Raw genomic sequence first — 26,305 nt, forward strand, 5'->3', positions numbered from 1 at the left:
ACTGGTTCAGTAAACATTTACTGAGTGCCTCCCCTGTGCCAGGCAGGGCGCCAAGGCCTGGAGGGAACTCAGCAGGCACAGTGCCCACCTCACAAGGCACCTGTGGAGGGAGCAGCCGCTGGTGGGAGGAGTATGAGGCCAGGGGAGCATCTAGAAGGGGCACCCACTGTGGGGAGTGGAGTGGGAAGGGCAGAGATGCTTCTAATAGAAAGTGACCTGAGGGATGGTAGACACTCACGGGGCAGGGAGAGGCGAGGAGGGCCTGGGCTTCTGCAGAAGAGAAAGCACAGGGTGTGGCAGGAGGGGTTGTAGGAGCCCGACATGGGGGCCGGAGGCTGGGGAGGGAGGGAGGCAGGTCCAGCAGCATCACATCGGAGAGTTTGGACTTTTTCCCAAAAGCAAGGAAGCAGCATGGTCAGCGGCTAGAGGCCACTCTGGCTGCACGTGGGGTGGGCTGGAGGGGCTGGCCTGGACGCAGGGAGGCCTTGGATGGTGCCCGACCTGGGGAGGGAGCAGCAGAGGGGGAAGTAGATGGATTGGGGCCATGTTTGGCAAACACCAGGTGGGACTCGCTGGGAGACTGCAGGTGGGAGAGGGCAAAGGGTGGGGCCGGGGAGGACCCCCTGGTTGAGTGGGTGATGGCGCCCTCACTGAGGTGGGGAGCTTGGCACCCGGTGTGGGAGAGGAACATAGTGACTGCTCAAAGCTGGAAAGAAATTGTAATTCACCACACACGGTGCTAATCCCAGTTATCTGTGACATTAAAAATTGAAACGAGTTAAATGTTCAACAATAGAGGACTGATTAAACACATTGGCACAGGCATAATTTTGAATATTATAGAATCAGCAATGTTGTGTAGTAAAAAATAATAAATGCTCATTGCTCCATCAGTATGCCAACCATATGTATAGTATGATCCTAGGTTGGAAAAATAGACCATATATACACACACACACAAGGCACACACTCTAGAGAAAACAGACTGGAAGAAAACACACTGAAAGGCTCACAGCAGCTGGATGTTTGGACAAGGGGTAACTTTTATTTTCTTCTTTAGGCCTTTTTGTTATTTTGCTCTTTTTTGCCATTATAATGTGTCCATTACAAACAGAAGAGATTGCAGTCAATAAGATTGAACACTGGAAAGGAGAGTGGGGCAGCGATGTATAACAAGGAAAAAGGAGGAGAAGGAAGGACAGACTGACAGGGCGAGTCCACTCCCTGGAGGGGGCGAGAGAGGCGTGAGAAGGGGAGGGCCTTCTGGTTTGTTCACCCTAAATTCCAAGTCAAAGGCTGTCATCCGTCTGGCAAGGCGAGGCGAGGCCTCCCAGCAGCCCAGCCCCCCCCCCCTCCCCGCCTGTGCCGCAGATAGGCTCTTACTACGGGAGTGAGATCACCGCGGTGGACATCGATGGCGACGGTGTGACTGACGTCCTGCTGGTGGGCGCCCCCATGTACTTCAGCGAGGGCCGAGAGCGAGGCAGGGTGTACGTCTACAACCTGAGACAGGTACTGCTTTGGGGGGACTGGCAGCCTCCCAGGGGCACCTGGTCCCTGCCTTCGCCCTGGTTTCCACCAGGAAAGCTGGGTCACGGGAGAGGCTGAGCCAGGCCAAGGAGGCCTGGAAGCTCCTCTGTCGCTGGGCTTCTGTAGCCAGAGGAGGGATGCTAGGGAGAGCGGTGAGAGAGGATGCTGCAGGCCAGAGGGGGTCGTGACCCCAAGGGCCCTTGCCAAGGCCCCCTGAGCCTTTTCCTGCCCCTGCTTTTCCAGAACCGGTTTGTTTACAACGGGACACTGAAGGATTCCCACAACTACCAGAACGCCCGATTCGGGTCCTCCATCGTGTGGGTGCGCGACCTCAATCAAGATTCCTACAACGATGTGGTGGTGGGAGCCCCGCTGGAGGACAACCACGAAGGAGCCATCTACATCTTCCACGGCTTCCGGGGCAGCCTCCTAAAGACGCCGAAGCAGGTAGAGCCAATTTGGGGTGCTGGGCCCTCGAGTCCTAGTGGCTCCTGCGCAGCCATTGGCTCAGGGTTGTCTCCTGGGTCCTCATCCAGGGAAGGATCCCATCTCCTACCTCTACTTGCCTTGTGTCCAAATTGTGAAACGGGTACACTTTTCTTCGGGGACTTCCACATCACCCCTGTGGGCACCCCTCCCTGCTTAACTCCATCTCAACAACCACAGCAGAGTCCCAGGGACCCGGACCTCACCTCACCCCTTCCACACGCGTCCATGCACCTGACCACAGCGGAGAACTCCTATCCGGGCTCGCTCTTCTCCAGAAATGCTTCCGGCTGGTCACTTTGCTCTCGGCCCTCAAAAGGGACCCATTCCAGGTCCCGTCCCTGCAGGGTCGTTTTCTTTGCTTAATGTTACTAGTAAGGCAGTCTAATAGGCCACGTTTGCGATACTAATGGGTTACCTGCCAGGTAACATGGACTTACACTTCATGGGGAACTCTTTTCAGACACAATACTTTAGTCCAAAGGCACACCCTAAAGGCAGGCATTTCAGGGGCCAGCACAGACCAGGAGAGGAGAGAGCTTTGGGCTGGCGAAGCGCCGTGATGGTTTCAAACAGGCTCCCTCTGGGTTCCCATTTGTATTTGCCGGGTAGGGGGGCCCCGCCCACCCTGGTCTAACAGTGTCCAGTCCCAGCTTTCTCTTCCCACTCCCTAGAGAATCGCTGCCTCGGAGCTGGCTCCCGGCCTCCAGTATTTCGGCTGCAGCCTCCACGGGCAACTGGACCTCAACGAGGATGGGCTCGTCGACCTGGCGGTGGGCGCCCTCGGCAGCGCTGTGATTTTGTGGTTGGTTCCTTTGCTTTTCTTGACTCTTGGCTCTCCTGAGAGTCACGACGGACACAGGGTTTAAAAGCTGTGCTTGGGGATCTGAGTCCCTTTCTTTAATCATTGTCAGCCGAACTCACCCTGTTCCTACCCCATGGTGGTTACAAATCTTTGTATGGAACGACTAAGTTATTTTAAAGTCCCAACCCCTCTTCTCAATGGAGTTCTAAGATGTTTGAGCACTTAGTGTCAAAAAGCGCCTCTTGGAATGTATCCTGAACGTTCTGGCTACTTAGCCATTTCTTCGACTTCAGCCTCCCAAGCTCCTTAAAGGAACAGATCTCCCTTCTCCGCTGGGGAGAAGAATGTGTGTAATACGGAGATTGCTTCCCTCCAAAGCCCTTCGCACTACTTGTCTCCCTTCCCAGGGCCTACTTCCTGCACCAACCCTCTAGACATTTGCCGTCTGTCTGCACACAGGGTCTCTCCTTAGCAGTCGTCTACAGCTTTAAAAAAAAAAAAAAGCTTTCTGAAAGCCTGTATATTTTACCATGTGATGGCTACTTTTTGAGCTGAAAAATTTTTTTAATTTCAACTTTTTTTATACATGAGATATTTTTCATCATAAATAGGATAACTTAAGGAAAATTTGTAAAGTAAAGAAATCGCTCAGTTTCATCACCTTAACATCACTACTGTTAACATTTTGGCCTATCTCTTTTGAACTTTTTTCCGCCTGCCTATAATGGTCTATAAATGCAGGCACATTTTTCATACAACTTATAAGAGGCATTAAACAGGCCGGGGTGTGACTTCACAGGGTGGTAAAGGAGGAGCAGACATGCTGTTGGGCCTCAGGAATATTACATCCCATGGGGCAATGTGTGAGCCCAGCTTTTCTAGAAGACAGCTGACGCTTAGGCGCTAATGCTCTGGGTGGGGAGGGCTTCCGTCCCAGACGTGTGGGTGAGAGGACACTGCCGCGGGAGACTCCTGAACTAGCCAGTCCAGCGGCCTGTGATCGGCATGTGACCCCCGTGGAGAACTATGCAGGCTCGGCCTGGCGCCTTGCTCACTGTCTCTCCAGAGGCGGGACTCCACCTCCGCTCCCTGCAACAGCCGTCAAGGGGGGTGGGGGGGAGGTGAGAGGGCGCCTGCGGACTCCTCATGACCCCGCTGGCCATGGCCAAGCTCCAGCTGCCCACACTCCCAGGTGGTGTCCCCGGCCCGCTGGGCAGCGCAGGGAGCAGGGTCTCTGTGGGAGCGGCCGTGCACGGGCACGCGGCCCGGCTCTCTGTGACGGTCTGCTCGAACGTGGGGGCTCTTAGGTCGTCGGAGATGGCAGCTCGGACGGTAAAGGTATTCACTGTGTTGGTTCCAGTCAGAAAGCAAGACAGGTGACCAAGACCCAGAGTAAGGTGTACATGTGGCCTAGCGGGTCCTTAGGGTGACACATGAACTAAGTAAGTCCTTTACAGGAAACAAATGGGTACATACACACCCCAACAGAAAGGACTGGATCAAGCTCTAGCTTCTGAGTCCACGCGAAGGGCCGCCTGAGCAGTGATGGACTTGTGGGCGGAGCCCGCTGGGGAGACTTTAGGTCCCACGACCTCCCATGGGACTGACTGCCTGTTAGCATCACCTGGGGAGCTTTTAAATCTCTCACTACCCAGGCTCTGCACAGACACAGTAGTTTTTAAAGACTCCCCAGTGTTTGTTTCCAATGGGTAGCTGAGTTTGAGAACCACTGAGATAAGCTATAATGTTTACACCCCACACTGTCTCACTTACCTGCTTTGATACTTACAATTCCCGTGGGAGAGGTCACATGACCTGCCCAAGGTCCCGGGAGGAACCAATGGAGCCAAGACTCAAATCCACCCTTTTCACTCCACAGCGAGTACACAGCACCCCTCGCCCTCCCCCCCCCGCCGCCCCCGCTTCTGCTAAAAAGAGCAGAGTGTTAGCACAGACAGCCACGCGGAAACTCTGAAGCATCTACATCCCACTGCACTTACTTCTTTCCATTTCCACGCACGGTTTGGAGAGGCAATGCATTTCCTTCCCGGAATAGGCTGACTTAGACCAGCGGAAGAGGACGTTTGCGTTTCCTTGGCTGCCTGGACGGGTGGTGGCGGGTGGGCGGGTGTGGAATCTCCAGTGCAGGGAGCGGGTCCCTCCTGCGGCTGCACACGGGACTCCCCTGGGAGCTTTCACACCAAGCCCTGCAAAGTCTGTCCAGGGACCAACAGCAGCAGCAATCCCCAGAACTTGCTGGAAATGCGGCATCTGTGCCCACCTATCGATCAGGCCTGCCTTCTCCCAGGCCCCCGAGAGACGTGCCCGTGTGAAAATACAGAAGCACGGCTTTAAGACATGGCGATGCCCATTCTGCGTGCAACTTGGGCACCAGGATTTCTCAAGCTCCCCCGACGACTCTAACGTTTATCCGGGGTTAGAATCCACTGTTCTAAACGTGACGAGGAGGCCAAGGGAAGTCAGTGTGGTCCGCAGCAAGGAAAACAGTGAAGGGCTGCCTCAAGGGGGTCGCTGAGCCGCCCCTCGTCACCTGTGCCTGTTTTGCCCAATTCTTCCACAACTAGGGTCCTCTCTACCCACCGTCCCCACACACCGCCTCACCCTCCGGGGATGGCTTTGCGTATTCCACTCCCATCCGGCTCTCCGCCTGCCCCCCAGGTCCCAGCTGGGCCGCCTCGGGCCCACCCTACCCCAGCTGCCCGCCCTTCTCCTCCAGGTCCCGCCCCGTGGTTCAGATCAACGCCAGCCTCCACTTCGAGCCGCCCAAGATCAACATCTTCCACAGGGACTGCAAGCGCAGCGGCAGAGACGCCACCTGCCTGGCCGCCTTCCTCTGCTTCACGCCCGTCTTCCGGGCACCGCACTTCCAAACAGCCACAGTCGGTAAACCGGGCCCTCCCTCCCGCCATGGACGTTGGGATTGCTCTGTTTCAAAACCTGGGCTTTCACTGGGTTTAAAGTACCAGGTCACACCTTTGATGACTGCTAGATGCCCATTTGACGCACTAACTGTAAAGGCCAGAGGGGGGATATCATGCCAGTGAGCAGCGGTGACGGAGGAAAGGCCAGGGGAAGAAGGAAATAGTGGGGGTGCAGTTTGGATCAGAACAGAGGACTGGAAGCAGTGGAGTAAACGGGGTGCGGACGCCATGGAGTCTGCCTGGATGCAGGGCATCTCAGACCCCGGAGGGGAGCTGGGACAGGGACCAGGCGATGGAGACCCTGCAGCGGTGGGCTCTGCTCCGAGGGGGAGGTGTGAGTCTGCAGCAGGGCGGGGCGCTTCTGAGGGTCCGTCACTGCACTTCCGGCCGAGGTTGGGGTCAGACACTGCTCATGGCGGCCTCGGGCCCAGGCAGCCCTAGGAAGTGCCAGCTGCAGGCCCCGGGTCCAGGCCGGGCCGTGCAGGAAGCAGGGGCTCCAGAGAGCTTCTCAGCCAAGGAGCAGGGCCAACCGGATGAAGAAGAAACAGGTGTCAGGGGCGGGGGGCGGCGAGAGGCGGGGAGATGAGAACAGAGTCGGGCCTGGGTGGTGTGCCTTTCTCTCAGCTGCGACCTAGGAAAGGAGAAAGACGCCAGGACTGGCGCGCCCAGAGGACCGGCTGGGTTCCAGAAGGGCCGGGGCCTTCCTGGAATCCGCGAAAGATCAGCCTCGTTGAAGGGGAGGGGCTGTAGGACTTCAACCCCAGATCAGAGTCTTAAGCTTGAGGAAGTGGTGGGAAGCTGGTGGGAGCCGGCCAGCCTCCCCCCAGGAGTGTGATGGGACCTGCTACCTGCAGAGGCTCTGAGCCAGGCATGCTGGGATCCCAGAGCCAAGGGGGAGCGCTGGGGAGAGGAAAGGGCAGAGGCGGAAAGGTGTGTTGGCTCCAGGAGGGCTCACACGGGCGTCACCCTGACCCTTGTCCTGTCTCCTCTCCTCCTACTGCATTCACTTTGCCTCCATTTCTTCCGCTTTCTCTTTCCCTTCACTGTCAGCCTCATTTCCCTTCCTCCCCCTCTGCCTTCCTCTTCTTTTCGGTTCCTTTCTTTTCTCCTTTCTCCTTCATCGCTTGCTCTCTGCACGGGAGTTGCCTGCCCACACTGGGCCTCCTGAGGGGAGAGGAGCAGCTCTGTGCTGGCCAGCCTGGAGGGCTTCCTGGAGGAGGCTGACTTCCCAGAGGCTGTTTTAAACGAGAGGCAAACAGTCTTGGGTGGAAGTGTGGCTTCGCCTTCAGGGTCTTGCCCTCTCCCTCCTCCAGGCATCAGGTACAATGCCACCATGGATGAGAGGCGGTACACGCCACGAGCCCACCTGGACGAGGGTGGGGACCGATACACAAACAGGGCTGTCCTGCTCTCCTCCGGCCAGGAGCACTGTGACCGGATCAACTTCCATGTCCTGGTGAGCCTGACGCCCTGCAGCCCCGCTAGCAGAACCCAAGTTCCGACAGGAAGGGGACACGGGGCTGGGATGGGGGTGCTGCCGCAGAAGAGCCAGGGAGCTCAGCTGGTGCCAGCAGACCTCAGGGGGCGGGGAGCCAGTGGGCAGTGCCCTAGGCCGTGGCCACCCCCTACTCACGCCCCAGAGAAAAGGCCATTGGGACACTCCACCTACCACTGACGGTACCCTCCTCCGAAACCCCTTCTTCCAGCTCTCAGGCGCCCAGTTTCTTTAGCAGGGGTGAAATGTGGAGGGTGCGCTCAGTGAGGGCTAGTGGAAAGAGCGGGGTCAGCCAGCAGGGACCGTGGCTTGGGAAAAAAAAGAATAAGCAGGCATCGGCTGGAAATGAAGACCAGGTGAGGCCCGTGAGGTGGACAAGCTGGGAGGAGGGACAGAGAGAGGCCAGCCTGGCAGAGAGGGAGAGCCCATGAGGGCCGGGTGCCCCATTTCATGGATAAAGAAACTTCAAGTACCCAGGCCACAGCTCCAGCCTCAGGGACACAAGCATGGGGCACTCAGGGCCCCCTGGCCCAGGATGCAATGGGCAACGTCAGGAGAGCTAGTGGGGGTGAGACGTCCTCGCGTCTGTTCCTAGGGCGCCTCTGCCGATGTGCTGGCAACTCGGTGTCCAAGTGTGGCCCCGGGGCCAGCAGCATCCCCATCACCTGGGACCTCGTTAGAAATGCACATCTTCAAGCCCCATCCCAGACCTCCTGAATCAGGAACTCTGGGGGTGGGACTCAGTGTTTTAACAGCCCTTCCCCCATCCGGGGGGTCCTGCAGCACCTCCAGTTTGCGAGCTACTGCCTTAATACAAAGAAGCCACGCATGTCAGGATTGGGGTTCCCTGGGGGGGATTTTTTAGGCACCTCCAAGCATCCCTCTTACCGCCTATACATAGACCAACCGGAATCACGCCTGTTTGGCCACAGCCTTGTTCCTTCATGGGTTTAACACCCTGAGCCAGCCCTGTCACAGGGCCAGGCCTGTGCTAAGAGGCTTCGGAGGGAGGAAGACCGACACAACCAGGAGCTTGAGAGCCACGTGGCAGTGGCGGTGACGGGTCTGGACAGGATGTGGGGGGGGTGCTGCCCGGCTGCCCGGAGGTGGAGGTGTTGGGAGATGGGTGCCCGGCCATGAAGGAGGAGCAGGAGCTTGGTGAGGCACCCAAGCAGCCAGGTGGCCACAGGCCGAGCCCAGGGTCCTGTCCAGGAGACACGCTCTCCAGCTGCGGCCCCGACTGGGAACCTCCAGCCCCCACGGCAGCTCCTCTCCCCTGTCCTCGTGCTGCGGGCCCACAGGGCACTGCCCTCCTGGTTCAGGGAGGTGACGTCCCTCTCAGAGGTCCCGGCCCAGGAACGGATGCCCCCTCTGCCCTCACCCGCCCTCCCCTCCTCCCGCACAGGACACCGCTGACTACGTGAAGCCAGTGGCCTTCTCAGTCGAGTATTCCTTGGAGGACCCCGACCACGGCCCCATGCTGGACGACGGCTGGCCCACTACCCTCAGAGTCTCGGTACGTCCTGGCACACAGGGCGCACACCCCCGGCGCATGCCCCAGCCGCGCCCCTGCCTCCTCCCGGAAGCCCGGACCTGAGGGGGGCAGCCCTGAAGGAATTCTCCCCCTGCACCTGCCCGCAAACCCGCAGCACGCTCCCTCCCGCCTCCCTGTGGCCTGTGCCGAACCATCTTTTGAGGGGGAGGACCAGGCCTTCTCCTATTGGAGGCCCCCGCATCCCAGCACAGGGTGAGTGAGCATTGAGTGGGTCACAGGACCTGAGGGGCCTCAGATCTGATCGCCGCCTCGCTTACAGATGAGGGCGCTGGAGGCCCGAGGGGGCCTGGTCTGCGGCTTGTTGAATGACTGGCTGACAGCAGACACCCTTCCCACCTGCTCCTAAGTATTCACCTCATCCTGGGCTCTGGCCCCACCCTCACCCACGTTTTCTATTCCCTGGCTCGAGGGGCATCAGAATGTTCTGAAATCTGACACGAGACGCCCTGACATCTGCCATCAGAGGATGTCAGACGGATACCAGTTCTGTCCGAGCTGTGCTGGGAAACCAGGCAAATGTGTAACTGCAGGGTCTCAGACCTGAGCCCTCGGGATTTAAAAAACAGCTCTAAACAGACCACAAAGCTCTCAAGACTGTGACCTGTGAGGTCTGGTCTCTGAGAATTACTGCAGAGAACCCAGCCGGCAAACAAAATTTCAGATACTCAACTCACGCTCTCACATGTATTTCTCCAACATAAAAGGGTTCCAATACTATCACTTCTGAAAATCCCCTCTTTGCTCCCATTCACCTCCATCAAGTCCCCAGCTCCTCCGGCACCCCCCCTTCCGAGACCTCCCACACTCTGCCGCCCGACCCTCAACCTTCACTCCTCTCCCTCCCCTCCTGCTTCTGAGTCACAAATGCGCAAGAGAGGCTGCCTTAGAATGCAGTAGAGAGGGAGAGAACTGGACTGGCAGAGCCAGGCGAGGGGGCGAGCTGGGCGCACTCAGTCATCAATGTTTTCCCCATCGCAGTAATTACGAAGCCATGACAGCACATGACTGAGTATGTGTCGCTCACTGTACACACACGTGGAAGCACATGATGCAGATGCATGCACAGGGTACTCAGTGCTCTGACACCGGTGATCTCGATGCAAGTTGGTGACAAGGGTCACCGGCCAGGTCCAAGAGCTCCGAGGAAGTGTAATCGGGTGGTCAGGTGATAGGGTAGAGGGACTTCCTGAGGAGGTGGCTTTTGACTGGATTTAACGGACGATATGCCGAGATGAGGAGGATGGGCTTCACGCCGGGAGCACTGGCAGGGACGTGGAAAACAGTAAGGTGAAGAGATGTGTAAAGAAAGGTGAGAAATCGAGCCGTGAAAGACAGTCTGGGGCACACTACTGAGGGCTTTGCAAAGCAGCGAAGCTTCTAGAAACCCTGTTAATCTGGACGCCTAGCCCCCAACAAATTAGAAATATTCTTCTCATCACTCTTCCACAGTCTTAGTTAGCTTCTGTTAAACGCCCAGCACTGACCTCTTGGAGCAGTGGTCTGCAAACTGCGGCTCGAGAGCCACATGCGGCTCTTTGGCCCCTTGAGTGTGGCTCTTCCACAAAATACCATGGCCTGGGCGAGCCTATTTTGAAGAAGTGGCGTTAGAAGAAGTTTAAGTTTAAAAAATTTGGCTCTCAAAGGAAATTTCAATCATTGTACTGTTGATATTTGGCTCTGTTGACTAATGAGTTTGCCGACCACTGTCTTGGGGGAATGAGCCATTCCATATAATTGAGAAGAACCGCTGCTATGACATTAAAGTATTCCTTTTAATGAACTGGATAGGAGTTTTCCCGCAGGTTATTATGGAGTTTCCACGCTTCTCACAGCACGCTGGGCAGAGGCGGGACCTATGTCATTGGAGAAGTGAAATCACCTAAACGGCGTGGTCGCTGGAATACAGTGAAGCCCCTGAGGCTACCAAAGTGTCTTGAACTATGGCCCTTCGCAGAATGACCTCTCTCTGCCCAACTTCATACGGCTCTGCCTTCTTCTTTCCTGGCGCTATTACAGTGTGCCTGCTTCTGGCTGCAAATCCTCCTCCTCCCCTCCCTCCCCTCCCCCCCCCAACCCACCCTGGGATGGGGAAGCCGAGGGGCGGGCTTGATAGGAATGAGTCTAAACTACGAGCATGTGGATCTAATAAAGGCCAGGAGCTCGCCTTTGAGAAAAGTTCATGGATTTAAGAGACACCTGGCCTCGGTGACACCTGTTTCCCTCCCCGGGTTTGCTCTGGGAGTGACAGTCGCTGATCTGAGTACCCAACTGCCTGGATGGGCCACGGGCACATCAAGCTCAACAAACACGCCCCTAAACCGGATGTGCCCCTAAGCCAGCGTGCCCCTCCACTTAACCCCTCCACTTAGGAGCAGCCATCCTTACAGACACGAAACGAGAGACTCAGCCAACATCCTGGACCCTTTCTCCCTTAGCCCTGGGAGCCAGGACCTACTGGTCCCTCCCTGAGGTCCATGACCGGTTCTCTCCTCTCCACACCCACTACCACACTGCACCGGCATCACCTCCTTCGTGAACATTTCAGCAGCCTCCTCCGAGGTCTCCCTGCCTCTGCTCTTGACTCTTCAAGTTCATCCACCCATGGAAGCCAGAGGGGCCTTCAGGATACAGGCCTGGCAGTTCACTCCCTGCCAAAGGCAGTGAGTGGGTCCTGCCCGTTGTCAGGCATGACCCCAAGGCCCTTAGGAACTGGCCCCTGCCCATCTCTCCGTCTCCCCCACCCCTTACTATAGCAACACCAAACTATCCGCCGTTTCCCCGACTCCGCATGCTGCTTCGTGCCTCGGGACCTTTGCACAGGCTCCTCCTTTCTCTGGTCCATCAGCTAACTGGCTCACCCTTCAGAACTTCCCTGAAGCCTTCTCTGACCATCCGGAGGACAAAATAACTGTTTCCTCCCTCTGCCTCTTCGTCACACAGATTTCTTTTTTGCACATTTCACACTAGAATTAGTTGTTCACACATCCATCTTCCCCATGAGCTGAGAGCAGAATCTGTGTCTTCCTCATCCGATAGCCCTAGGCTAGCCACTCACACAGAAGACCAGTGCGTGTCCGCTGGAACTGACCTGCTGGGGAAGTGGGTACTTTGTGCTACCAGCTCAGCTAAGAGCTGAGAGGGACCCAGGAGGAGTTTTGAGCCATCTTTTAAAGAAGGGAAAATCTATGCAAAAGCATGGGAAACGGCAGTGCGGTGTCTGAAAAGGGCAGAAAAGACGAAGCCCATGTCTAGTGCAGTGGAGAGAGGAGCTGGTGTGCCGTGGGGGTGAGGGAGGTGGCCTCCAGGCTGTGGGTTTCCTACCCAGCCACGCCCCACCCACCCCCCACCCCCCGGCTCTCCCGGTCCAGGTTCCCTTCTGGAATGGCTGCAATGAGGACGAGCACTGTGTCCCTGACCTCCAGCTGGATGCCCGCAGTGACCTGCCCACAGCCATGTGAGTCTGGCTCCCCCGGCCCCTACCCCGACTCCTCTTCCTTCCCTGCTGGTGCAGCGGGGAATGCCAGGGCCCTGGGTTATTTCCTTCTCATAAGCAGCAAGGATCAAATACTGAACTCGGAGCCTGGGTCTCGTCCAGGCTCTGCCTCTAACTCCTGTGTGACCTCAGGCAAGTCTCCTCCTTCTCTGGGCCTCAGTTGCCTACTATATAAGATGAAACCTGCTAGTCTAATCAAACCTCTTTGAACTTCGGTTGGAAAAAGGAATCCTTTCTTTGGAGCCCATATTACAAGACAGACAAAAGGTGGAGACCCGGGCCCTGGAGACCCAGGACCTCATCCTCCAATCCCAGACGAGGTGACCTTTAAGGTTCATGGACTGGCTGCATGAGCCCCATGCTAAGGAGACTAGCAGAGGGGGCCTGCAATCCCCTGGAAGACACAAACTAGCCTACAAGGAAGAGGAAGGAACAATATCCTATTTTGAATTTATGTTTTCAAATTTTTTGTGCTCAATTTTTAAACAACTATGAGATGGTTTAGATAGAAGACATATATACTATGACATATACAAAAAATGGAAATAGCCATTCAAATCTTGTAGGAGGATGAAGAAGCAAATATTCCAAGCACCTAGGCTAATCATCAGAATGATCTCTACATTTAGCTCTGAGCTTCCTGGCAGCCAAAAGGAAAAGATGCTGAGCAGAGAGGTGATGCATGAGCAGTAAGGTTTACCCCGAATCCCCCCTCCATCAGCCTGATCCCTGGGGTCTCTTTCCTGCAGGGAGTACTGCCAGAGGGTGCTGAGGAAGCCCGCTCAGGACTGCTCCGCATACACGCTGTCCTTTGACACCACGGTTTTCATCATAGAGAGCACGCGCCGGCGGGTGGCGGTCGAGGCCATGCTGGAGAACAGGGGCGAGAACGCCTACAGCACCGTCCTAAACATTTCACAGTCAGCAAACCTGCAGTTTGCCAGCCTGATCCAGAGGGTAAGACCACAGCGACCTGCCCAGCCTGCCTGAGGCAAAGGGCAGAGGCAGGAGAGGAGGGCTCCAGGCCTGGCTGCACATTAGAATCCACCAGGGAGCTTAAAAACTCCTGTGTCCAGACTTCTCCCCAAACTTCTAATGGATCTAGTCCGGGTGGGGCCTGGATCTAGTCTGGGTGTGGCCTGGATCTGGTCTGGGTGGGGCCTGGATCTGGTCCGGGTGGGGCCTGGATCAGCTGCCCAGGTGGAGGCAGTGTACCACCAGGATTGAGAAGCAGCAGTCAAAGGGAGTCTGAGCCCTTCAGGAACATGGGGAGGAAGGTCCTTCAGCCCGTGTCCTTGGCCCTCACGCACACAGACACGCATAAACACGCATACACCAAGCGTGTGCACACCAGCACATATACCCCCAGCTTTCTCAGAAGGGGCCTTCCAACAAGAATTAGAACACATTACTCTTACTCTTACTTTTAAACCTCCCATCATTCCCGCTTACTTTCACAACAAATTCCAAACTCCTTATTATGGCGACCAAGGCCCTTCCCTGCTTCCCACCCACCACTTGCTGCTTCTGCCTTCTCCTCCACATCTATAGCCCCACTGGCCACCGCTGTTTCCCACACACCTGCTCTTTCACACCAAGGCCCTCCCCCCACGGTCCCCTGCCTGGGGCTCCCTCCCTCCTCTGCCCAACAAGCTCCTGCTCCTTCTCAGTAACCACTTACAATGCCCGGCTCTGTGCTCAGCTCTTGGCATGATGGTGATGGAGGTGATGGAGGTGGTGGTGGTGATGGTGGAGGTGGTGGTGGTGATGGTGGTGGAGGTGGTGGTAATGGTGATGGTGGTGGTGGTAATGGTGATGGTGGTGGTGGTGGTAGTGGTGGTGGTGATGGTGGTAGTGATGGTGGAGGTGGTGGTGGTTGTGGTGGTGGTGGTGGTAGTGGTGGTGGTGGTAGAGGTGGTGGTGGTGATGGAGGTGGTGGTGGTGATGGTGGTAATGATGGTGATGGTGATGATGATGGTGGTTGTGATGGTGGTGGTGGTGGTGATAATGGTGATGATGGTGATGGTGATGGTCGTGGTGGTAGTAGTATCCCCATTTTGCAGAGGAGGCAACTGAGGCATGGAGAAGGGTTGAATGGTCTGAACAGGACCACCCAGCTAGTAAGTGGCTCCTGAGCTGCTCTTCAGGACCAGGCGTAGTCCTCATGTAGCTCTGTGGCACAGCCTGTGTGTGCTCCAAGGAAATCACCAGTGTCCGAGTGCCGCCCTGTGCTAGCCCTGGACTCCCGGGGTGCAAGTGCCTGACTTAGCCACTTGTGTCCCCAGGGCTGGGCCAGGGCTGGACACACAGAAGGTCCTCCAGACGTGTCTGTTGAGTAAAACTAAGACATCGTTGTCACAGTGGGTGCTGGGGTGTCCCAGGTCCCCGCAGATACAGTCTCTGTTCTCACTGATCTCAGAGTGTCCACGTGGAGCCCGGAGTGGGGGACCAGGTGTCAGTGACTTTCTGTCCTCACCCGCACTGCAGAGCCGCTGCCCAGCACCGCCCCAGACTCAGGCCCTCTCAGCCCCAGGCCTACCGCCAGCCTCCTCCACGGCCCTGAGATGAGGGGCCGTCTGAGGGCCTTCCCCAGCCTCCCCTGCCCAGAGGCTTTGTAGCTGTCTCTCTAGGGGAAATTGAGCCCCAAACCTGCAGCCACCGTTTTCTGCTTCCCTGGCCCAGACTTTATAAGCCTGTGTCTATTCATAGCCCTGGAGGAAGGAATCGTGGGATTTTGTCTCTGTGGCACGGAGGGGCTTGGCAGTGAGTGAAGGAAAGGAGACGTGGGAAATGTGTTCTGTCACGGGCTGTGTCCACACACGCGAGGGGTGTGTGAGGCTGGCCTGCAGCCTGGCTCCTCCACAGATGCCGCCGTCTGCCCGGCCAGAAGATGCTCACAGCTTGGAGACCAGCCTCTCCTCTGTCTTCCCACCCCCGACCCCACCATCTGGCCAAGGAGAGCACCCCCTCAGCCAAATGCACATGTGTTTGTCTATCACACACACTTTGTACACACACATGCAAAAACATACAAACCTACATAAACATCCAAGCAAACACAAATACTACATGTGCATGCAACGGGACACATGCACATGCATGTACTCATTTGCAGACCGACACACACAGTCTAACAGATGTATCTCCACATCCACACGTGCATGTGCCTAGGGTGTGCCCAGGGGTGCAGTACCCCCGATGGGGATAAATACCCCTCATGATAGCTGCCACACATGGAGTGATTACAAGAGTCTGGGCATTGAATGAGGCCCTGCACTTGCATGCATTGTGTCATTTAATCCTCATAACAACCAAATGTGGTAGGTACTATCATCCCCATTTAACAGATGAGCAAAATGAGACCCAAGCAAATGAGTGCACAACCAGCAGCATGTAGCCACATACTGTGTGTGAGTCCCTTCCCCCTGGACCTGTGCTGAGGGCTCAGCTAGCCCAGCAGGGCCCCAGGCAGGCTGGGGAGCCTGGTGGCATGACCCCCTAAACTCTACCAGTCCAGCAGCCAGTGAGTGACCTGCTGCTGAACCAGACAGTGGTGGGAGGGTTTGGAGAAGGTTAGCCGCAGGAAAAGGAAAGAGAAAGAAGCATTGCCTGCAAGTCTGCTGGCAGCGGGGGCTCAGTTGGGCGGGGGGTGGGGGAAGGGGGGGGGCGTTCATGACAAGGGAGCAGCCAGCCCTGAGGGAGGCAGAATAGACTCAGAAAAATCCCCATAGTTCCCACCAGGAGTCAGCCCATATCCCACCCACTGTTATTCTGGATCACAAAGTCATGCGAGATTCCAAAAGCCTCATTCCTTGGCTCACAGAGAGCCTTTGCAATCCTTCTGATAGAAAGACACGCGGCCAATTAAAGGGCTGCAAAGCCAGAGGGAGGCAGGACAGCCAGACTGGAGAGCCTTCGAATCCCAACTCGGGCCACTTCCGGTGGCCTGAGCCAGTTACTTCTCATCTCAGGGCCTCCGTGTCCCCAGCCGTAAGCAGGATAAGTCCTGAGTCCTGGTTTGATACAGAGGGAATGACAAGGTGTGCACAGGAGCTCTGAACCCCTCTATCCACAACCCAGCACCACTGAGTGTCCCCGTCACTGCCACACCTGATCTGCCAGCGCCCCTGTGGTCCCAGCGTCAGAGGGCCTGTGCTGCTGCTTCAGAGTGGGCAATGGGGGGTAAGGGTGCCCCAGACCTGGGTGACCTGGGTCTCAGGCCCCATCTAACTGCTTCCCCCTGCTCCCCACCACCACCACCCCCCACCCACCCCCACCCCCACAGGAGGACTCCGACGGCAGCATCGAGTGTGTGAACGAGGAGAGGAGACTCCACAAGAAAGTCTGCAATGTCAGCTACCCCTTCTTCCGGGCCAAGGCCAAGGTTGAGGCTGAGGGCCATTTGGGGAGGCAACAGGGTGGGTACAGGGAGGCTCAGGGAGGCAAGAGAAATGGAGGTGAGCAGAAAGGAGGACTGGGGAGGGATGGAGAGGCCTGAGGGTGGGCTTTAAGTATGTTAGTTGTTTCTCCCATGCAATGACATTCAAATGATCCAACCAGCCAGGCATCCCCAGGACAGGAGGCCACCCCCTGGGAGAGCACCCAGCCCCTTCCCCGCCACCCCACCTCCCTCAGCCATCGTCCCACTGCCCTTTAAACTAGCAAGTCGTCTAAATATCCAGCCACTGTATCGGTGCTGAGCATGGGGAGAAATTTAACATTTCTCAAGCACCTACCACGTGCTTCAAAGTGCATGTGACAAGAGTATAGGTGTGTGACGTGGAGAGAGAAGCAAATTCAAGGGGAAGGGGAGGAGAACTACAGATTGTGGGGGCGTTTGGCCATCACCCCTGGGCAGTGGGCAGCCACTGAGGGCTCTGGAGCAAGAGAAGGCCTGAGCTAAGCTGCTTGTAAAGCTGGACCCGATGGAGGGGCGCTCAAGGCAGGAGCCAGCCAGAGAGCAGCAGTGTGTTCCCAGGCGCAGGGTCTGCAAGGTGGGGAAGTAGGGCTCCTTCTAAGAGAACCTCCCCAGTGGAACTGCAAGTCAGGATGGTAGTTTCGGGGTGCGACTCTGACAAACCAGGAGCTCTAGATTGAAGTCCTGGAGGGGGGCGCAGCACAAGCTCCCCACCCCTGCCACTCCCTGGGAGAAGGGGACCCCAGGTCTCCTGGGGAAACTCCAGGAGGGTCAGACTTGGGAAAGCACAGTGGTCTGTGCAAAGCCCCAGCACCGGCCCCGCCCCCTAGTGGGGAAGGCAGCCAGGAGGGTCAGATGTCATAGGGCCATAGTCAGGGACCTGGCCCACTCCTGGGCAAAGGCCAAGGGAAGCGGCAAGACCAGGCCATCAGAGTGGCCAGAGGGCTGCTGGACAAGGAGGCAGGTGCCTATTAACCTCTGGGTGGCCCTGGGCAGCCATCACGCTTCTTCAGGCCTCAACCCACCACACGCAAGAAGGAGGGGTGGGAGGCCTGTCCTCCCGCCGTGTCTGGCCCCCACAGGCTGTGCTGCGCGGTGACAGCCAGCTCCCCTTCCCACCAGCAAGCCCTCCCCGTGAAAATCCTGCAGAGAGTCCGAAGTTGGGCTTGCTGCCTTCTAGTTGCCTGAAGTTAAAAACAAAAAATGGAGGAGGGCAGGGGGCTGCCCCACAGTCAGGGAATCCCGCCAGAGGAGCCGTTGTCTGGCTGTGTCCCCCTCACTGGCCTCAGGCCGTTACTCAGCACCTGGCCACTCCCAGCCAGCAGGGCTCACCCAAGGGTGCAGGGGGCTGGGAGGGCGGGTCAGGCAATGCCCAGACTCGCAGTTCCCAGCCGCCCCAGCTCCAGTGACTTCTTCCTTGCAGGTGGCTTTCCGTCTAGATTTCGAGTTCAGCAAATCCGTCTTCCTGCACCACCTGGAGGTCCAGCTCACAGCCGGCAGGTCAGGGCCTGGCTGCTCCCTCTCCCTCCTGCACACCTGCTCTGCCCCTCCCCGCACTGAGTCTCCCGCCAAGCCCTGTCCCTAACTGCCCCAAAGGGGTGGGGTCCTGGTCAGTCCCCAAATGAGGGCCACCCGCTGCCTGCTGCGGCCACCATTCATTCTTGGAAGATAAATAATACCTTTTATCTTCATGTAGTATTTCTATGTAGCAGCTGTTTAAAAACCAGTTATAAAGCACTGTGCATACGATAGCTGTCAGTCCTCACTGCAGCCCCTAAGATAGGTAAAGCAGGGGTTATTCCCCACCCCACCTCAAGTTATAGGTAAGAAAGGGGAGGCTCAGAGAGGTTGAGTGAATTTCCCAATGACACACAGCACAACTGGGAGCTGAACATTAGTGTCCTACTCTTTGTCCAGGGCTCTTTCTGTCCTGCTCACCTCTCTCCTCTTTGAAATGTGTCCATTTTTAAAAGAGCGTCCCTTACTCTGTGTAGGTCTGTCTGTCTGTCTGTTTCCCTCCCAGGGAATTTGCTACGGGTTCACAGGGTGAATCCCCCTGTGTGGGTAGTAAACACGCTTTTCTTTTTCACAGAATTACATTCTCTGTGTGGGAAGGGAGGCAGGAAAGGATCTGATAATTCTGAAGCCTTGTAAATGGCCCAAACCCTCCTGAGAATTTTTCCTGGCTGAGAAATAAATACTGAAGGCAAGCCAAACACCAGCCTTCCAACACATGCACACACATACACTCACTCCCACACATACATACACTCAGTCACACCCAAGTCAGAGGTCGTGGGAGGGAGCACTGGGGATCAACCACCAGCATGTCTGTGGTTCAACAAATTGTGCATGTGGGTGGAATTCTCACATGACCCAAGACAGTTTGTAAAATGTATGGATCCCCTCAGGCCCCCTCATGCCCTTCCTGCTCTGAGAAAGCACGGTCCTGCTCTCGGGAGACGAGTGCACCTGCGCAGTGTGTCCTCGCGCCTGTTCTCACGGGAAACGAGTGCATCTGCGCAGTGTGTCCTCGCACCTGTTCTCACGGGAGACGAGTGCACCTGCGCAGTGTGTCCTCGCACCTGTTCTCACGGGAGACGAGTGCACCTGCGCAGTGTGTCCTCGCACAGCAGTGGGTGCACCTGCGCAGTGTGTCCTCGCACCTGTTCTCACGGGAGACGAGTGCACCTGCGCAGTGTGTCCTCGCACAGCAGTGGGTGCACCTGCGCAGTGTGTCCTCGCGCCTGTTCTCACGGGAAACGAGTGCATCTGCGCAGTGTGTCCTCGCACAGCGGCGGGTGCACCTGCGCAGTGTGTCCTCGCACAGCGGCGGGTGCTGGAGAATCAGGCCTGTGCGGGAGGGGACCGTGCAGTACCATCCCCTTTTGAGTTAAACCCCTGTCAGGGGAAAGGCTCCCGCAGGGAATAGAGCGCAGGGTATATAACGAGGAAATCGCACCTTTTTCTTTCTGAAATTACTTTCCTATTCATGGTGCAGGAAAGGGCAGCGCATTTGACAAAAATCCCTCCAAACGTCTCCTAAGTTCACTCTCCAGTCAAGGCAGCGAAGCCAACCTGTGGGAGTGCCCACCCATCAGCCCGGGAGCGGGGGGGCAAGGATAAACAGCCTGCTCTACTGAGAACCCCCTTGTCTTCCCCTCCTTGGGCAGAGCAGGCAGCCTTTGTCGCACGAGCATCATCGCCCTCTGACCCATGAGGGGTTCCGGGAGCAGGGCTCGCAATGAATGGCCACACCCACATAGTCCTCCCAGCTTCCATCCAGCCTTTTCCTGCCCCACACCAGCCCAGATGTGCTGCACTTAAAAAGGGGCAGGAGGTAGAAGAGGGTATGGGGGGATAAATGGTGATGGAAGGAGACTTGGCTTGGGGTGGTGAACACACAATACAGTATACTGATGATGTATTATAGAATTGTACACCTGGAACCCGTATAAAAAAGAAAAGCTGATGTCATCAGCTCCCCGCAGCCCCAGCCCTTCCCCTCCTGGGAGGTACTAGCCCAGGAGCCAGGGTGCTCTTTCCCAGTGTGACTTAGACCCCTCCAGCTGCAGTGAGATCGTCTGGGTAGAGGGAGGGCAGGCTCCGTCCTGACCCCGTGGCCTGGCTCTCCTTGCAGTGACAGTGACGAGGAGGAGAGCACCAAGGAAGACAACAAGGCCCTCCTGCGCTTCCACCTCAAATATGAGGCCGACATCCTCTTCACCAGGTGGGCCGGGGCCCAGGGAGGGGCGGCATGGGAGGAGGGCCGGGCCTGGTAGGGTCAGAGGCCCCAGAAGCCGGGCCCCAGTGCTGAGGGACTATGAGATGGAGCCAAGAGGGCCCCTGAGGGGTCAGAGAGACAGCTCCTTCATCCATGGTGGGGAGATGGGATCAAAACAGAGGGAGGCCCAGGCTGTGTGACTCAGTGATTGAGCATCAACCTATGAACCAGGAGGTCATGGTGATTTCCAGTCAGGGCACATGCCCGGGTTGTAGGCTTAATCCCCAGTAGGGGGCATGTAGGAGGCAGCCGATCGATGATTCTCTCACATCATTAATATATATATATATATCTCTATATATATATATCTCTATATATCTATATCTTCCTCTCTGAAATCAATAAAAATATATTTTTTTTTAAATTAAAAAAAAAAAAACAGAGGAAGGAGGAGACACAGACCTGGCCCCCAGGGAGCTCTCAGCAGGTCAAATGGGGAGGGCGGGGCAGCAGGCGGTATCCACCCAGGCGTAGGCAATAAGGAGGGCATGCTCTGTGGAGAATTTTAAAATAGTAATAAAACCTACTGAGTCCTTCTGCTTCTCATTACCACCTTGCCCCAGCAATTCCAAACACCGTCCGTGAGAAAATGCTCCTCCCTCGCGGGCTGCTCACACTGCCACCCCCTGGGTGTGCCACGGGCCCAGCCTGTCCTCTGAGAGCTCCCAGGCAGATGGAGACGTCTGGACAGAGCAGCACACACACAGCAAGCTCAGGCCCTCTCACGACCTCCACTGGAGGCTGGAATGGTGCACCTGGGCACGTTCACGCTCAGAAGAGGCCATGCCTGGGCTGAGAGTCTAGGGCAGGGGTGGCCAATAGCTGGCACTCCCGGCTCGTGCCCGTCCCACACACCAGGCAGACGTTGCTGATGGATGTCAGCTGTTATTCCTGCGGAGCCCAGAAACCTTCCCAACACAGTGTTCCCGATGGGCACAAGAGGAAACCTATTTTTTGTGGCCTAGGGGGAGACAGGCGCATGCCCACACCCTTTTCCGTTCATTTACCCGCCTGGCCAACGCTGACGAGTCACGGCCGCCTGCCCTCTGTCCCTGCAGGAGCAGCAGTCTGAGCCACTACGAGGTCAAGCCCAACAGCTCCCTGGAGAGTTACAATGGCAGTGGGCCTCCCTTCCAGTGCGTTTTCAAGGTAAGGCTGGAGGGGAGCCAGGAAGAGAGTGAAGGGCAGGAGCCGAGGGTCCCCCACTTGGGAGGGGAGGAATCAGAAATCATTGCTAATGCCCGGCCCGGGGGGCTAAGTGGTTGCATGCCGGTCGACCTATGAACCAGGTCAGGGTTCGATTTCTGTCAAGGGCTTATACCCAGGTTGTGGGCTTGATCCCCGGTGTGGTGTGTGCAGGAGGCAGCCGATCAATGATTCTCTCCCTTCATTGATGTTTCTATCTCTCTCTCCCTCTCCCTTCCTCTCTGAAATCCTTTTTTTAAAAAAAGAAAGAAATCATTGCTAGAGCTCAGGGTCCCCTTAAACCTGCTACCCACTCACTGGATGATTTTAGGCAAGTCACTTCCTCTCTCTGGGCCTCTCAGTCCTCATCTGGAAAATAACAGTGCTGCTCTGAGAGAACGTGTCAGTGAAAATTAGGTGTGGCTGCACATAATTATTCTAATTTTTTTAAAGTGGTCTAAAGGCCCCAGGGTTTATTCTCTCCCATACAAGGGTCCGGAGTTGGCAGCTTCACAGAGTCATCCAGGGTTGCATCTCCTCTCTCTCCTCATGGTCCACCCTCCCCAACATGCAATCATCAGCCTCGAGTTCACCTCGCAGTCCAAGGAGGCTGCAGCTCCAGCCATCACGTCCTCATTCCTCAGGCAACAGGAAGAAGAAAAGGACAAGGAGCAGGAATAAACTCCTTGGCAGTTCCTCACACTTCCAGTTACCTCTCATTGTCCAGAACGTTGTGATTTAGCTGTAAGAAGCTTTTTGTCGTGGTTTCTGTCACGAAGGACGGTGAGAGAAGGAGAATTCGGAGGCAGCTTAGCGATGCCTGCCACGGTGGGCCTGCAGTCTCCCCCACCTCTGAATGCTGTGTGAGAGTCAGAGGCAGGCTGACAGCTGGACACTGCACATCAGGCTCACTGAGACCTGGATGGCCCATCCAAGAGGTTTAGTAACCTGCCCAAGACCACACAGCTCATATGGGACAGCAGCTCTGGGTTCTATTCCCAGTCTTTCTGATTCCAAAGCCTTCCTTGTTACCACTGCAGCTCTAACACCAAGTGTGTCACGGCTAGAATGTGAACTATCACACACTATTTATATTCTTTACTTATTAATGACGTCTCATAAAAAATTAATTGCTGTCACCATCTCCACCCCCAGGGGGCCACCAGTGCCAGGCAACAAAATCCCCCAGAGCCAAGAGGAGCTGAAAATAAACGTGACCCTTGCTCTTCAGTCTCATTGCCGCCCCCACTGCAGGAGCCCACCCCTCTCAGGTCCCTGCAGCCCAGGGTGATTGGCAGAGCCTCCCAGCTCCCAGTGAAAATGCCAGGGGGCTTGAAGAGGCCTGTTTCCCAGGCCTGGCTGGGGACCTTGTTCTCCACCTCCCCGCCCCCAGCTGCTGCTGGAGCACCGACACCTCTCCCTCTCGGGCCACAGATCCAAAACTTGGGCTTGTTCCCGGTCCACGGGGTGATGATGAAGATCACCGTGCCCATCGCCACCAGGAGTGGCAACCGGCTGCTGATGCTGAGGGACTTCCTCACCGACCAGGTACCACTGCCCTCAGGAGCTGGCTGAGGGGAGGGGACCGGGCGGAGACAGACATACCCTTCGGTGTGTCCCAAGCCCTCAGACCCCAGCTCCTTCTCCCCAAACCACGCCCCGCTGGGCCTCCTCTGGCAGAGGAGGAGGAAGAACGCCCGGATGCCGAGTTTGGCGGCGCTGATTGTGAAGTGGCTGTGTGTATCCCTCCTGCAGGCGAACACGTCCTGTAACGTTTGGGGAAACAGCACCGAGTACCGGCATTCCCCGACGGAGGAAGACCTGAGTCGCACCCCACAGCTGGTGAGTGTCCCCCAAACCGAGAGCCATGGGGGTAACGGGGGGAGAGTGCTGCCTGAGCTCGGGGCTATTTCTCTCCTTGGCCCAGAGTTCGTTGAGCTCCCATGTGCCCAGCCCCAGACCAAGAGGAAACAGTCAGGAAAAGGTACCTCTTGCCCTCAGTGAGCTCACCATCTCTCAGGAGACAGAATGAGCGCCTCGAAGGCAGGGAACAGGCCTGCGATACGTGTCAAGAGAATGACAACAGGCGCAAACTGGAGTAAAAGAACAGCGAGAGAAAATGGGAACACTAGCCTGAAAAGTTATCTGCACCCCCATGTTCACTGCAGACAACAGCCAAGATATAGAAATAACCTGGGTGTCCATCGGTGGATAAAGACAGTATGAGATATAGAGAGCTAGAGCTAGAGATGATAGATATGATATATAGACATAGACATAGATATAGGCAATAGAATATTATTCAGCATAAGAAAGGAAAAAGTCTTGCCATTTGGGACGATGTATTTGGACCTTGGGGGCATTATGCTAAGTGCAATAAGTTAGACAAAGACAAATACTGTATGATCTTACTTATATGTGGGATCCTTTTTAAAAAAAATCAAGCTTATAGGTACAGAGTACAGATGGGTGGCAGTCAGAAGCAGGGGGTGAGAGTGGGAAAATGGATGAAGGGGATCAAAAGGTAATAATAATTTTTAAAAAGAACAGAGCTAGTGGACTTGCATTTGAGCCTAAAAGAGCCATCGGATACAGATAAGCAGAGGGAAGGGGAGGAAGCCAGACGGAGCATTGCTGTGGGGGCCAGAACATACGTGACTTGTATTGGAGACACTGACATCAACTGGGGCCTCCCTGCCCCAGAAATGAAAGGCAGCTCAGCTTCAACTCCCAAAGCCCTCGCTAAGACACCTGCTAGTTTCCAGGTTTCTGTCCTCACGGCTGCCTCTGTCCCCAGACACCTATTTCTGTGCATGCCTTCATTATTCCTTACCCAGACAAAAATCTTCACTGTTATGATCTGATTTCCCCAAACAAGTGCTTCACACAAAGCATTTTTTGAATGTAGTGCATTTTACTGAAGACTTGGGGCTGGGTAGGGTTGAAGTGGATGTAAAAGAGTGATACAAGTAACTTTAACCGAATACATTGTAACTATTTGATGATTTGTTTGGGTTTTCTATTAAGATGATATCATCTGCTGACGATAATAGCTTTAGCTTTACCATTCACGTCTTATAAATTGTTTTTCTTGTGTTATTGCTCTGGCTAGGACCTCCAGGGTAATGATAAACAGAAATGATGACAGTCTTGTCTTGATCCTGATTTTAAAGGCATTGTTTTTAATTTTTCATTATTAAATATCATACTTGCTGTGTTTTATAAATACCCTTTATTCAGATTCAGGAAGTTCCCCAGGAGCTTTTATCATAAACTGAAGTTGAAGTCCCTAAAATGCTTTTTCTGCATCTGATACAGTAATCATCTAATTTTTTTCCTTTAAGCTGTTTATATGGTGATGACATTTATAGGTTCCCTAACATTGAACCAAAATTTTGCTCCTGGAATATATCCAATATGCACAACTTCAAATGCAGCATCAGATATACCATCCTTACCTTGTCTCCAGCCACCCTCTGGCAGCCCCAGACCATGCGTCCCCTACCGCCTCTTCGTCCCGTCCTCGGCCCCTCTCCCCAAAGAACAAAACCCTCCTTGGCCTAGCAGTGCAGCTGAGCCATCTCTCTGGTGGCCCAGCCTCTGCTCACACTCTCAGGTCACAGCTAGGTTTCTGCCACCCCTCCCCCAGAGCCTGGTTGCTCACCCCCCCGAGACCCCCTCTCTTTCAGAATCACAGCAACTCTGACGTAGTCTCCATCAACTGCCACGTGAGGCTGGCCCCCAACCAGGAAATCCATTTCCATCTGCTGGGGAACCTGTGGTTGCGCTCCCTAAAGGCAGTAAGTAGAGCACCTGGGCGAGGCTGGCAGGGGAGAAGGGAAGGTGGGTGCTGGGGAGTCTCCCACCGGGGAGGGGCCCGCTTCTGACAAGGCCTCTGATTGTACAGCTCAAGTACAAGCTGATGAAAATCACGGTCAACGCAGCCTTGCAGAGGCAGTTCCACAGTCCTTTCATCTTCCGAGAGGAGGATCCCAGCCGCCAGGTGAGCCCCTGGGAACCCTGCAGACCGGGCCTGAGCCAGGCCAGCTTGGTAAGGGTTACCCCTTCCCCTACAGTTTTCCTACACCTCTACCGTGTGTTCCTGCAAGAGAGAGATGGACAGGCATGCCAGCAGTTAGTGTAGCATCAGAGGAGAGAGAAAAGCAAGACAAATAGGCCTTGGGGGGCAAAAGTGGACAGGGGGCCAGAAGCAGGCATTTGCCCAGGCCTCGGGGGCCCCAGGCTCTGCACCACAACAGCCCCATGTGGCAGAGGAGGGAGGGAACCTGTGCATTTGACACTACAGGAACCTGAAACTGGAGTCCAGGGCAGCCTGCCCGGCGGCTCGTGGCCCCAGCAGAGGGAGGCTGCCTTGGGGAGGCTGGCAGCCCAGAATGACCGCCCCACACCTGTGCTCGCCCCCATCCATTCGCACCTCTTATCTAATGAAACCATGTGGCTGTGCTTTAGAGGTCTGGCATGAACTGAATTGGTGAAGGCCAATGGGTGTGAGATGTCTTGGTATGGACATTGTCGTATTGGGTAAAAGCAGATCAAAATGGCTTGAATCAAAGTTTGGGAAAGGGGTGGGGCTCTGTGCAGTGCTCAGCTGG

General features: G+C 55.7%; 1 protein-coding gene across 1 annotated transcript in view; it reads left to right on the forward strand.

Moving 5' to 3' along the window:
• The window catches only part of ITGA11 (integrin subunit alpha 11), a 119,417-nt gene that overhangs the window by 87,112 nt on the left and 6,000 nt on the right, over positions 1 to 26,305 (forward strand). Inside the window, exons 13-28 of the mRNA XM_008139088.3 lie at positions 1,372 to 1,512; positions 1,774 to 1,977; positions 2,691 to 2,821; positions 5,559 to 5,725; positions 7,077 to 7,219; positions 8,664 to 8,774; positions 12,182 to 12,267; positions 13,056 to 13,263; positions 16,592 to 16,690; positions 18,147 to 18,223; positions 20,364 to 20,453; positions 21,566 to 21,656; positions 23,127 to 23,240; positions 23,448 to 23,534; positions 25,382 to 25,492; positions 25,600 to 25,695. Of these exons, the coding sequence (XP_008137310.2) occupies positions 1,372 to 1,512; positions 1,774 to 1,977; positions 2,691 to 2,821; positions 5,559 to 5,725; positions 7,077 to 7,219; positions 8,664 to 8,774; positions 12,182 to 12,267; positions 13,056 to 13,263; positions 16,592 to 16,690; positions 18,147 to 18,223; positions 20,364 to 20,453; positions 21,566 to 21,656; positions 23,127 to 23,240; positions 23,448 to 23,534; positions 25,382 to 25,492; positions 25,600 to 25,695 (1,956 nt within the window). The remainder of the gene's footprint in view (positions 1 to 1,371; positions 1,513 to 1,773; positions 1,978 to 2,690; positions 2,822 to 5,558; positions 5,726 to 7,076; positions 7,220 to 8,663; positions 8,775 to 12,181; positions 12,268 to 13,055; positions 13,264 to 16,591; positions 16,691 to 18,146; positions 18,224 to 20,363; positions 20,454 to 21,565; positions 21,657 to 23,126; positions 23,241 to 23,447; positions 23,535 to 25,381; positions 25,493 to 25,599; positions 25,696 to 26,305) is intronic.

Source organism: Eptesicus fuscus, chromosome 5 (genome assembly GCF_027574615.1).
Source record: "Eptesicus fuscus isolate TK198812 chromosome 5, DD_ASM_mEF_20220401, whole genome shotgun sequence".
Classification (NCBI taxonomy): domain Eukaryota; kingdom Metazoa; phylum Chordata; class Mammalia; order Chiroptera; family Vespertilionidae; genus Eptesicus; species Eptesicus fuscus.